The sequence below is a fragment of the Brienomyrus brachyistius genome, chromosome 6, assembly GCF_023856365.1.
Source record: "Brienomyrus brachyistius isolate T26 chromosome 6, BBRACH_0.4, whole genome shotgun sequence".
Classification (NCBI taxonomy): domain Eukaryota; kingdom Metazoa; phylum Chordata; class Actinopteri; order Osteoglossiformes; family Mormyridae; genus Brienomyrus; species Brienomyrus brachyistius.
Window position 1 is genome coordinate 23,331,617 of NC_064538.1, and position 14,335 is coordinate 23,345,951.

General features: G+C 40.8%; 1 protein-coding gene across 5 annotated transcripts in view; it reads left to right on the forward strand.

Annotated features, from left to right (window-relative positions):
- The window catches only part of LOC125745307 (pleckstrin homology domain-containing family G member 4B-like), a 32,449-nt gene that overhangs the window by 1,688 nt on the left and 16,426 nt on the right, over window positions 1–14,335 (forward strand). For 4 of the 5 annotated variants that reach the window (XM_049018010.1, XM_049018008.1, XM_049018007.1 and 1 more), the window contains exons 2-3: window positions 9,953–10,150; window positions 12,528–13,974. In XM_049018010.1, the coding sequence (XP_048873967.1) occupies window positions 9,953–10,150; window positions 12,528–13,974 (1,645 nt within the window). The remainder of the gene's footprint in view (window positions 1–9,952; window positions 10,151–12,527; window positions 13,975–14,335) is intronic. The other variant, XM_049018012.1, reaches the window with a different exon arrangement.

Sequence of the window (14,335 nt, forward strand, 5' to 3'; positions counted from 1 at the left end):
CCCCTATAGCCTTTGCACCACCGAGTCCTCTGACCACCACGGCGACTTCTGCCGCAGTGATGGTTTCTTATCCAGCAGAGCTTCAAACACTACCTTCTGCTGAGGGAGCTTATCAAAGTATCTTCTTGACAAGATCACCAGAATTGGATCAAAAGTCTAAAACATTTTTAAAATGCCTTATGATGGGTTGACGTAAGCAAACCCTTTTGCACATTATCCAAACCTGCGTAGAGACAAACTTCGGCATTACGTTAATTTGGGTTACGCAAGTCTGTACTTAAATAAAAAAATCTCCACCATGGACATTGTCAGATAAAGTGTAGTTCTAGTGTGTCTTAGGCCAAGAATACATCTGTTCTAATTAGTGTATACAAATGTAAAGAATTCATTTCATTGACTTGTTCTATGTCTTATTACGGTATTTCATATGTGTAACATTTGCTAGAGAATTACCGTAATTGCGTTTTATTTTTTAAAAAAATTTCATACCTGTGTTTGCAAAAATTGCCCAGGCTAGGAACTCTTCATGTTCACCAAGGTCATCTTCGACCAGGTGATGTGGCAAGGGTGCCACTTGTGGTGGAGGGTGTGCGTGATGGAGCTTTGGCTGAATCCACATTCCTGCGTTTATTGTTTTTCTTGGGGTTATGTTGCTTTTCTTCATTCATTTTTTTTCCCCATTTTTCCTGTGTATTTAAATTTTTAGGGAAATTTTTGACAGCACTGTGATTCAGCACCATTCACATGCTGCATTTTCCTGACAACGTCATCTTCCTACATGCAGAATGGTATCAATCCTATTGTCCTTCAACATCAACAATCTATGCCATTAAAAAACCTGTATAATGCATATTGTTGGGGCAGATTTCATAACCCATAAAAGGATACAAATTCACCATGTCCTTCAAAAGTTTAAACATGTTAAAAGTTACATTACCCTCTTTCCATTTGAAATATTCAAGATAAATTTAAAATGGCCCCCTGAAAGACAGTAGAGGGTGTTCACACGTTCATATGTACCTCACCTATTTCCCTAATGCGCAAATATATTATGCCAATTCAGCAAGTGCCATGGTTGCTCATTGGGGATTTGAATCCCATCCCCGCTCTGTAGGTGGAGTTTGCCTGTTCTTTTAGTGTTGTGTTGGTGCTTCAAGTTGCCTTGGACAGCTTTGGCCCCTGTGCTGTCTGGGATAGGCTCCAGACCCCTTCTTGACCTTGACCAGGATCGGCAATTAGAAGATGTTTATAAGTATCAGATGTTGCACGAACATCTGAAAAGATGTCAGAAGGTTGCAGTTACCTTCAGCAAATTCCTAAGATTACTCTTGGCCTCATATATGGAAGTAAGCCCAACCACTACTTCCTTACTGACATATAAAAATTTCAGCAGCAGTTTCTGGGCAATTTGCCAAGAGAGCTTTGAATTTTGTTTAGGTTACATCTCTGTCTGAATGTACTTTTATGGTGAAGCTATATGAGATTAATTGGCAAATTGTCTAAACTTGCTTCAGTGATCTTAAACGTATGTGCGAAACAATAAAATGTTACATATTTTATTTGTTTATATCTTGAATAATACACTGCAGCCTCAGCAATGAAACACCAATAAATCTGTCCTAATGTCTGCCAATTCAGCCATCAGGATCTCATTTTAGTTAGACCACATTGTTTGTGTTGTGCTAGACATCCACTCCAGAGATAACACCCTAAACCCGAGATGCATGCATGCGGACCACGATGCAGCCTGACAGACATGCTGAAGCTGACGCATTTCTGTTAAATTCAATTATGAGAAATCTTATGATCCAGCTCATTATTTGTAATTACAGAATAGGATGGAAATTTACAGGTTAAAAGACAATATCCCTCTTGGGCCCTTGATCTAGACACTTGCCAAAAACCTCTCTGAATTTGTCAATGAGATTGACACGTTGCAACTGTTTACTGTATGAGTTGGTTATTAAGCCTTTAATGAAGGTTTCAGCTACTTTTCTTTCACTGTCTGCTTGGGAAACGTAATAAATGTTTGTAACAATGCCGTTAATAGATGATGTTTGGCGGTAGGAGCACACCTGCAGATCTGTTTGGCTGGGGGGGAGAAGGGTCGAGTTCAACAGGAAATAAACAGGGTTTGCATGGTGCTAACAGCAGGTTTGGCATGCAAACTCTCACCATGGAATCTGTCTGGTGTTCCCAATGAAAAACCCCCTTCACACAGACCTGCTGGGTATGCACAGTCCTGAAAGGAGGCACTGTGTCCCTCTGTGACCCGCCTTGGCCCAGGCAGAAAATGCACGCAGAAGAAATAGTGTGCACTTTGTGTGTAAGAATACACCATTGTAAGAATGCAACGCTTACACTGAAAACTACGTCAGTGCTACGGCAGCATTCCTGTTGAACTTGCAAGCAAATGTAGGTGAATACACAAATCTCTCTGCTCTTGTCTAAGCTGCAAAGAAGAGCAGGTTATAGTCTGGGTGCCATTTGGTGATCTGGTTTAACGATGCCAGTACTGATCTACCGTCCAATGACTTTTGTATCCAACACTGTTAGTGTTATACAGTGTTATGTAAATGCTTTTGCTTTACATAATAAAAAAAATACATTTGTTTCTAAGTAGTTAGTTGCCTTTTCATGTACTTAAGAAATTATTTCTTCCATGACTTCCAACTGAGTTTTATAATGGGGGAAAGGATTCCCCTACAAATGAGTGCATGGCTTTTGTGCTTAGGGATCTTGACATATTTCATCTTAAGCACATGCAGTATTTTAAAATGGCAAATAGTTGAATGGAAAACGTGTTTTTGTTTCTTCCGGTTTGTTTGCACAGTCAATATTACAACTTCCTCTTGCTGCTTTGAATAAGGCTCATCAGTATAATATGATTATTTCTAAAAAGATGATTCTCAGTAAATAACTTTGTCAAAGTCAGTGAATGATGCATATATTTACTCTGTCATATTAGTGGTCTAACAGGCAGATGCCAAGATAATTGGGTTAACACACAGTATTGAATAAGTATTGGTAACAAGAGACGCCTCCTGTATGGAGAAACTAGTCTTATGCACTGTTCAGGTGTAATTTTGGCCAATTCTTTCACAAACTGTCTTCAAATTTTGAACGTTCCAGGTCAGTTCTTTTCATAGATTCTTCAATTGGATTCAAGTCTGGTGATTGACTGGGTCATTCTAACAGCTTTATTTTCTTTCTCTGAAACCAATTGAGTTGTGTGAGTTGGCTATGTGTTTGAGATCATTGTCTTGCTGACGATGACTGTATTGCAGACTATATTCTCCCAGTATTCCATTGGCTTGTCCAGCAAACTTTAAACATGCTTCAACATGCTTTTTCTTCAGCAGTGGAGTCTTGCATGGAGAGCATGCATAGTTGAGTGCATCAGTTAATGTTTTCTTTGACTATACCTGCTAATTCCAGGTTTTTCTGAAGCTGTCCGTTAGTGGTCCTTGGCTCTTGAACAACTCTTCTGATTATTCTTTTGAAATCCCATGAGAAGCACCTGGTTGTGGCCGGTTTATGGTGAAATGACGTTCTTTTCACATCTGGATTATGGCTCCAATGGTGCTCACTGGCACATTCAGAAGTTTACAAATACATCTGTAACCTGTGCCATCAGTATGTTTTGCAACAATCATGTTACAAAGGTCTTGAGTGATCGCTTTGCTTTTACCCATCATGAGATGAATCTTGTGTGACACCTTTATAATGAGACATCTTTTTATAGACTATCAGTTATGACTAAACCAGTTGATATTAATTTGTACTTAATGGGGGCAGGATTGCTTGCTAAATACTGATAGATTTCTTGCCCTTTTGCACCTCCTTTTCTTCATGTGTTTAATACTTCACCCCTGTGTCAGTTCACTATATTACCCATAATTTAAGTCCATAAATTATTTGTTGATTTCTTTGTACGTGTGGATTACTTGTGCTTGTTACTGACGTCTGGTGTAAATTTCATGTCAATTTAGCTTTAGGTTTCATTTATAACCTATAGTTGCATCTAATAAATAGCAAATAGCTTGAGCATGGTGGTATTAAATGTGGGAAAGATTAATTAAAATGTTAAGGGTTGAATCTGCAGGTAATGTTTGTTTTGGTCGGGATGGCACGTGACAGGGGATGGAAGAACGTAACATGGACTTTGTTGGTGTTTGTTGAGACTTAAAAATCAAGGAGTGAAGTGCTCATAAGAGATTGCCGTTTTCCTTCAGCGGCAGATGAGAATCACAGCGATGGAAAGTTTTTGTAAGTGTGATGAAGTCTGGCTAGCAGAACGAGAGACAAAGGGTTTTATAGCATCACTAATGAGCAAGAGTTGAATGAAGGGCTTGTTACCTGACTTCAACCGATCGAGTATTTTCATGGCTTTATACTGCATACAATTCTATTGGTTTCTTAAATTTTAATGGAACTTTTTGGGCTGCTCAGTGGTTACAGTTAGAATGATGGAGAGCATTCCACCAACCCTGAGAACACTCAGCTCTGCAACAAATCAAAAGGAGAATGGCAACTGGCAGTAACAGTGGTACTGTACTACAGTATTGTTACCGTTATCTACAGTAGCACTATGACACTCCTTGAATTAGCATAACTTGAGTACCAGGATCCATGCTGGGCATTTATAACAGTCTATATTTTAACATACTATGAGCAGAAAGGACTTTACAGTAGGCAGCTCTAAGCTTAAAAATGGTCTTTAAGTGCTTGTACGTGCAATGCTCAGGAAAAATCTAGGGATTTCCTTTTTAAATCAAGCAACAGTAAACCTAAAGACAATTTGAGTTTGGTTCACTTCAATTTGGCAAGATTTGCCAAGGACTTGAGCTGAGCTTAAAAAAAAACTCCGCAAGACAAAGGCAGCACTGTCCTTCTGACAACACTTAGCCACCACCACCCCCCCCCCCCCCAGCACGTACCCACACTCACTCCCATCCAAAAAAATAAAAAATAAAAGGGCAAGCATGCTGAGAACATGGGGAAGAGGTGCTGCATTTCACCAGCTGCAAACACAGGCTCATCCCCTTATTTGTTTATAATTATTTAGCTGCATTTGGGTGATGTGGAATGGTGCGTCCATTTACTTTCTGTTCTCTTGTTGCACTTCTACCATTGACAATTTACGATTGTGAATTTACGATTTTAAAATGGTAATATTTCACCACAGTCCAAAGGTCTTGGTGCAACCTGGGATGGAAAAGAAGTTTCACAGCTACTTTTAATAAACACAAAAAAAACATAAGCAACTGGTATAGAGCATGTGTTGGACTTCTACAGGCATCCATTGCTGAGAAATACTCCTCTGTATAAGTGTCTAGGCTTTGTCGTCACGGCAGGTTGGAATAGCCTTGATTATACCTGCCTCAAACACGAGTCTGACTGATTTGAATCAGTCACTGATACCAGGGTCAGCCAGATATGCCTATGGAGTGACCATTTACAGTAAGTCTCTGGCTCTGATGGGAAGGGAACACTTCAAGTGGAGACAATTTTTAAAAGTGTTGCATCTTCGCCAAGGAACAGAACTCATTTACTGATAGTTATGTTCATAAACAAATAATTTGATTGCTTGTGGAATTTAAGCACATTTGTATCAATGGTCGTTTGTTTCACCACCCAGGTATTACACTACCGAATGTACACATGGGAATGAGCCTGTCAGTAACATTCAGACAGCATTCTGTAGGGCTGTCTGTTCTGAGCGTTAACCTGGACAATCAGTATAAGAGAAGACAATTCCAGCAGTAAGCCAGTAAACAAAGTGAAAGGTTTCCACTGGGAAGCCTCATTGTTGTTTAAGAGTGACAGGGAGAAAGATTTGCAACTTCAAGTCAGTTAATGCCATACAAATCTAGAAGGAAGCCCTGTGCTCCAGAATCATACCAGCAGCACACATACATTTTTTGACTGCATTCACAGATCATTATTAAAAAAAAAATTCTGCTTGTGTTAAAATTTTTTAATCACATTCTCAGGACATTTGGTCCCCACAATAATATATACAAATATATGCAAATAGGGCCTATTTAAGATGGCTTTCCTTGCCATCCAGGGCTTCCTGCGTTTTCCCCAGCAGAATTAGCATTTTCTACAAGCAAGTATTCTGTATAGTTTTAATTAAAGTGGATTAGGCAAGTTTGAAAGCAACAGAAAACTACCTGTAATGTTGCTTTAATTTTCTCATGTGAATCAGTCAAAACGATTAATGCTTTTTTATATATATACCTGCCAATTCCCCGGTACAGTACAGGAAAGATTTTCAAATATAACCTTTTGTATTATGGAGTTTGATGACCATTCTTGGTGGTTCCAAGATTAGAACTTTATTAGGGGAACTAACACACTGGGGAAAACCTCAAACTAAAAAGGTCCACAGGGGTCAGAAAACAGGGGAAGAGATACTGAAAAGGAAAAAAAAACCCACAGGGAACTAAACAAAAAACACAGGGAATAGAGCCCCAAACCCACATCATCATGCACAATGGCAGACTGAGGGGCAGGACAAAGGCAGGTACTTAACTACACAGATAATGAGGATAATGAGGACTAACAAAAGGCAGGTGTGAATCAAGACAATTAACCAATGAGCACACAGTGCAGGGAAACAGGCCACAGGTGGAGAAACTAAATTAACAGGCACAGAAAACTAGGGAATATAATGCCTGAAACTAATAACTACATACCAGGAAATAAACACTAGGAGAGAGTAGGCTGCAGGATTACAGCCTGAGCGCCATCTACTCCACCCACTGAGCTATGCTGTGGCCCAGATAACAGGGAAACATACTAGGGCCTAGTACAATGACAGAAGGAACGGACTCACCAGTAACACCTGCTGGCCAAGCTGGGACCGAACACATAGGACAGGGTTAGACGGGCACTTACCCTGACGCTTTGACAGTTCTCCTTCAAATTATTATATGTTAAAATTATGAAAAAAGTAAAATATGCCTTGATTACAGCAAAGATTGACCTCCATTGCGTCTGCCATGGCACCCTACACTTCCCAGGATGTGCTTGTGACTCCAATTTCATCCATTGGATGGAATTTGTGTGATCGGGGGGTTAGGGTCAGGGTCACAGTAACAAGATGTAAAAATGGTGGATGACATGAGTATTGTTCAGACTGCCGTTTCAAAATATTTGTTAAAATTATTATATGCCAGGCAGTTTAACGTTTTAAATTTAAGTAGTAACATTAATGTGTTTTTTATCATTGAATCGCGAAAAATAAGGTTCATGTTTCTACAGAATCAGTTCTACTTATAAATCCTTAAAGACATGCAGTGTTTGTAGACATAGTGTTAGACTAGTAAAAGCTAAGATCCTTCTATCCTGATTGCCGTGACACAACAGTCTACTCTAAACAATAACAAATACACACAGCGTCATCTTTACATCTAGCAACTAGCCCCGATCATGCAAGTTTCGTCCTGAAATTAATCTTTGTTGTAAGTCCTTCCGACACCACTGACCACGCACCTTAAAAGTTATTTATCCCGCGACCAATGGACAAAAGAAAAAAAAATGTTTTTTGCTCATATGATTTGTAAAATTTTCCTGCACACCCACTGTAGTAAAGATACTTATACCTGCTATACATCGTTATGACAAAGTGACAAATCATGCCTAATCAAATGGTTGAAATTAGCATCAAGGTTTAATCTGAATTTTGCTGCTCAGTCTATTGTAAGGGAAACCTCATCTCAGAGTAATTACATCTATGGCTGTTGCAGCAGGGTTGCTACATTTCCAATTTATTTATGCAAACACAGAAATGATAGCCAGGGAACCACAAAGCTTTCACAGCCATCCTGAGCAGAGTCCTTGCTGAGACCGGCACCCATGGCTAAGAGGCCCAGAGCTTGCTGGCAAGGAATGAAGTGCAGCCGGATAAAGACAACATTAACCCCCCCCCCCCCCCGATGAACTTCACTTGGAGTACATGGGGCCTGGAGGAGACTGATTCATGCAAGAGGGATATGTGATGTTTATGAAGAGGGTCACCTATGCTGAGAAAGAGCAACCGTCCCAGAAGACGCCCGAAATCCCACGACTTCTGCCTGGCCAAGGCTAAATTTCATATCCCCCCCCCATACACAGCACCCCCAGGGGAGTAGAAGGCAGCTTGACTCAGAGTCCAAGGTACTCCCTCAGACTAGGGTCTCCAGAAGGACAGCAGACAACTTCTCTGCACGCGTACAGCTGGAATACATTAAGGCTTATGGGAAAATCATGGTGGTATTTCTCTATTCAAATAAACTGATTATACTTTGAAAAGCATGTAGCGTTGCAGTAGAGTAGAAAGGAAGCATACTTTTCCAGTGAAACACTGAAACTAACACATGCATTGGATTTGGGTTTTTTGGCACTAAATATGACAGCTATTGTTGGTTCTTCCGACATTAGTGTGTGGCATAGCTTACTTTAGTCTACTCAGTTACACAATATGAACAACTTAGAGACAACACTTCACCTAGTCGAAGAAAGTACATAAAAGTACCTCAGAGAGAAATTTCACATTTTGGGGTCAACGAGGATGAGGGGATTGTGCAGGATAACTATACATACATTTCCATTCGCCAAAGGAAATTCCATGCATCTGAGAACCATGGTATATATCCGTCTTTGCTGCCTAGTGTTCCCTCAAACGGACCCTGAGCACTGTGCTTTAGATGTCTGCTTCTGGACCTCCTTCAGACGAATGCAGAAATAAGACCAGAAATCAAAGCACAGTGCTCAATTGCTTGCATGTGTTGTTCCACCTGTCTAGTCCATTGAGCACTGCAACGTGCTGTGACTAGATTTAAAAAGTGCCCCTAGAATTCATGCAAGTTTCTCATTGCAATGCAGTAAAAGAAATGTAGAAAGCAAGCTGTGTCCCTATCATCAGGTTCATGGGTTCACTTCACAGTCATGGCAATGTGTCCTTCTTCATTCAGTCTCATTCAGCCTCTATACTCCCATGTTCCCTCCTAAGTTCATGGTTATTGAACTGTGACATTGTACCCTCTTGTTTTTATATATCATATTTAACACAACAATTTTTTATGTATTCACTTCGGTTTCAAGCAGTTCTCTAGTCTAACTGTGATGTCTTCTTTGTATAATATTGGATTGAAACTTATTTTTAATCTCAATACAAATGCTGTATTTGAAGATGAAAATATACTATATTCAATGCAAGTACTGTGTTAGCTTCCAAACGACTAGCATACATTATTACTGTATAATCAGAATTATTTTAGCTTGCTAAAAACTTGGGGGAAATCACTCTAGCTGGGTCGCCAACTTTGGTCAGTTGGTTGGCGTGAGATTTTCAATTCAAGACAAGTCAACACACACATTTACATGTATGTAGTAGTTTTATTGCCTTATAAATAGTCTGCATGGTTTGCAAACTGCCCCAACACTTTTGATTTAGCTAATCTTAGGTTTATAATGAAATAATTTAGACTTGCCATAAGATTTATTGTAGAAGCGTGAGAGTCTGAAAGCCTTAGTGTCATGCCAGATGCATGAGAGTTGGCAACCCTTATGTATTTTTTGTTTTGTTGTAAAATGTATGTGCATACTCACGCCCTTTGGCTGTATAACACTATTGTACTCTAATCAGTAAGGAAGACCGGAGTTGTTAATCATAGATTTTTGAAAGTAAACAAGGACAGTGAGTTAGGGGGGCATAACACCATACCATTCTCCATGCTATGTCCATACACGTTCTTAAAAAGAAAATATCTTCTCCCTAAAGTTTTACCCTAATTTTTTACAGAATTTAAATGATTTCCCTACAATTATTCAGGCATTTGTGGTTACTTTCAAATTGTTTCTTACTGGCAAACTCTGGGTTATTCTGGTTACTTAACAGCTTTCCCTACAAGATGTTTTTCTGCTTTTATGGATGATACTGGGTCACCTCTTTCTTCCACAGAATCCTGAATCTCTGGATGCATCTATTCAAGGGGCCCTCTCGGTTCTCTACCCGCCCTTTGAGGCGACAGCGCCCACAGTACTCAGCCAGCTCTTCCGGGTCATTGAAGAACGTTACCATGGTGACTCTCTTCAGTGCCTACTGGACTTCCTAATCCCCGCAAAACACATCCTGGAGAGTGTGCAGCAGGCTGCCTGTGTGAGTCCCTTTGCCTGAAAAATTAGCATTCTAAAAACTTCTATTACCTTGCAATTTTTTCCCAAAATCTATTGCCGGCAATAGACTTCTATGTGTTACATTCACAAGAAAAATTGCAAAGCTATTAAAATAATGTCTGATTTAATTATTATTATTATGATGTTCTTCACAGAATTTATTTTAAAGGATATTCTTGCTTTCCTGCATTTCAGACAAGTTAAGGCTTGACACCGGAGGCCTAACCCAAACAAATGCTGAGGTGCAATTAAAACCTTGCATTTATATGTGAAAATATGTATGCATAATGGAATATATCATATCTCATGTACAAATTTTCAGGTGTCTCTTTAAAGCAGGTCTCAATGAAATGTGTGAGTCATATTTCATTTCAGTTTGCTGGGAGTTTTGTTGAAACAACATTTCATCAGTTAGAACATCTCCATCTTTTCCTAGTTTTTCAGTTGCTACAGAATGAAACGCATCCATTGGCATAAGAAACTTTAGTAAATAAAGCAGTCATTGATTTCCTCATATTGGAGCCATAATTTTCTGTTGAAATTAGGTCGGCCTGATCCAAGACTTGCACTTGAACATAAAACTAATGTCTTTTGCCAAGAAGTAGCTGATTTTGCACAGATGATGTTTCTGTGCTGTAAATATGAAATATGAAATATGTCTCACATTTCAGTCCCACATAGCATGGAAAGGCGAAGCTGCACAAATGTGCATTGTGTTAGCCTTCAGTTAGATTATAACTAAAATGATATTCAATGATGTGCATGAACAAAGGGTTTTGTTTATCGCTCATAGAAAAAGAAATGGTCCATTGTGTTTAATCAAAAGGCTCCAATGATGTTACTGTATCTGTTAGCCGTTCATAGCCAGTGTGAGCTCTGGGCTCACTGCCTAGGTTTGCCCTGAAACACCCAGTTTTTTTTATCTCCTGACAGAGAAAATAGCACATTACTCGAAAATTCCAGGCATTCTTTCAGCATCAGGTTGCCCCTGGGACATTCTTTTGGCTTGAACAGCAAAGCTTGATTGGAGTAGTTTTTAGCACTATTGCTTTCACATTTAAGCCACATTTTTTTATGTTATTGTAACAGGATGCCCTTACTGTACATTAGCCTATTTTGGATACCTGATTTCATTCCAGCTAAGGCAGGCTGTTATATTCTGAGGTATTAGACAGTACTCCCTCCCTGTCAGATGATTCCAAATGACTTTGGCACTTTGGCAAGTTCAGAATTTTTCTTCCTGATCTTTACATGTAGATGCGTTAAGCAACATAGAACATACCACCTTTTATATTACACCACCCAGTATTTAGGCAAGCAGTAGTATAGGAATAGGTTGTCTTAAAGTCTATGTAAATAGCAGGAAGTTAAAGCTGAATTTCCGAACTCTCTTCTCATATTCATCTTTTGATCTCAAACCCAAATGTCGTCAGTGTTTAGCAAAAACAAATAAACCAGCTGTACCACTCCAAAAGATTTGCTGGGTACTGCATGCACACTGCAGCTTAGCAGAATATTCCTATATACAATATAAAGAAAGAGTCCAGAATTTCAGATTTTATTCTTGGTATTTGCATCTAGATGGAAAAGTATCATGAAAGAAGAAACCAACAATTTAGTGACATCAGCGAGTTGCAGGTTCATTGTTCGCCTAAAAATTGGGTTGTCTGGTGTAAAAGGTGGTGCAGTGGTTAGCACTGTTGCCTCACACCTCTGGGACCCGGGTTCGAGTCTCCGCCTGGGTCACATGTGTGTGGAGTTTGCATGTTCTCCCCATGTCACCGTGGGGTTTCCTCCGGGTACTCCGGTTTCCCCCCCACAGTCCAAAAACATGCTGAGGCTCATTGGAGTTGCTAAATTGCCCGTAGGTGTGCATGTATGTGATTGGTGTGTGAGTGTGCCCTGCGATGGGCTGGCCCCCCATCCTGGGTTATTCCCTGCCTCATGCCCATTGATTCCGGGATAGGCTCCGGACCCCCCCCCCGACCAAGTAGGATAAGCGGTTTGGAAAATGGATGGATTGATGGTATAAAAGGCTCTATAATCTGTTATTTAACACATCTAGATGCAAATACCAGGAAATAGCTGAAATTCTGAACTCTTGTCTCATATTCATGTTTTGATCTTAAAAGTATTCGATGTTTAGCAAAAACAAATGAATTGACGTTAATGTTCCAGAGTTTTCAGAGGGGAGTGAAGAACCATTCAGCTCGGATCTGAAACTGAATCATTGTATTTTCATTTATCAGTCTCTGAGACTATACAGTCTGCTTCTGGGCCTAACAGTGTGTTGCTAACAAGCCCACAAGTCTAACTGAGTGTAGACATTCTCTTTTCATGGATGGAATGTCTGCCCCTAGGCGGCGTACTCCGATGTGCTGTTTCGCTGTGAAGGCTGGCCCCTGTGTCTGCGGGAGAAAGTGGTAATCCAGCTAGCAGCTCTGAACCCCTTGCTGCTGCGACCAGGTGACTTCTACCTGCAGGTCGAACCTTTTGCTGACCAGGCTGCTCGCATTGTCCTCAAGAGCCTTCTGGAGGACCACCGGCAGGTTGAAGAGACTCCCATTCCTGAGACCTCCTACTCCTGCATCTTCACTGAGGAGTGGCTTAGAGACATTAATGACGGTCGTCATGGCACCCCACTGCGCCACTGCCTCCTGTCTACTGACCAAGGCATTGTGAAAGTACCTTGGGAGCAGGTGGCCAATCCAGAGTTTATAGACAAGCCCAAAGCCATGGCTACCATTCCTCTCCCTCCAGATGGCCACCCGGAGTCACCTGGGTTGCCATGTGGCCCCTCAGCATTCTCTTTAGAGACAAGGATCCTGCCAGCTAAAGATGGCATTGCTGTTTCTCTATGCCTCATGGATGCTGGCAACCCCCAGCTCATGAAAGTGGACCAAGTTCGTTCGAATGGGAAGCCTGTTGGCTGGGTGTCCCCCAACACCTGGGACAACCACAGCAACCGTGAACTGGAGGGAGATTACGTGGATCTAGTGGAGTTCACCAAAGAAAAGAATGCTCAAGTTCTCAAAAGAGACCAGGTGGCACCAGAGCTCCCTGCACTACAACCTGTACGCCGAGCCCCTCCTATCCCCTTTTGTGATCCTGTATACCCAGCTCCACCCACCCACCCTCGTGACCCGTCAGCTCCACCCACCCACCCTCATGACCCATCAGCTCCACCCACCCACCCTCGTGACCTGTCAGCTCCACCCATCCCATGCTTGGAGTCCATGATCTGCAGCCCCACCCACAAGACTATGGATGAACATTGTATTCCATGCATAAGGAGAGGGCTGGCTGAAGTCTGTGAAGTGAAAGAGCTTCGCGGTCGGTATCGGGAGTCCTACCTGGAAGCTCAACAGAACCCAGTCAACTTTGAGGGCAATACTCTGGAAGCTCTTGAAGAGTGTGTAACTACCATGGGTGTAGGAGAGGCAGAGGGAAAAGATGTGGCTCTAGGCTTCAAGAAGATAGGAGCAGACTCAGAACAGGCCTTGCCTTGCTGTCATTCCAACCATCACTGCCCACCTACTGCCCAGAGTGAAGATGAATTCCAGTCTCAGCAGACCATACAGGACTTACAGAACAGTAGTAGCCATCCAGGTAAAGTCCTCTCCCTCTCCTCTTCATTTGTGTCGGAAACACCCAAAAAATGCCTTGAAGTACCACGGAAAGTCAACAGGAGCATCAGTGACATTCGCCCTGATATGATTCCAAACATGAATAGACTACAATTTAAAAAGTTAAACGCTTTTGGACTTGTGTACCCAAAAACAGACAAACGAAGAAGCGTCAAACAAGGTGAGAGAGCTCCTTTAATGTATATATTATCTGTCATAAAGGTAGGATTCTGTCTCATAATTTATTAGTAATGTTTCCTTATGTCAATAACAAATAATTAATTGTGATGCTTGCCAGTTTATTGTGATTTTTGCTTGCTAGTTGATTATATTGACACTGTACAGAACTGATTACCTTCCCTTGATTCTATAAAAATGATTATTTAAAATGTGAATTGAGGTTAACAACAGGTTAAGCAGAGCTTCCCCCACAAAAAAAGAAAAAACACAACATTCATATCACTTAATCTATCATTTTAATGACAGTATTTAATGACAATGACCTTCATTTACATCAAATTGTCAGCAAATACAATCCATGC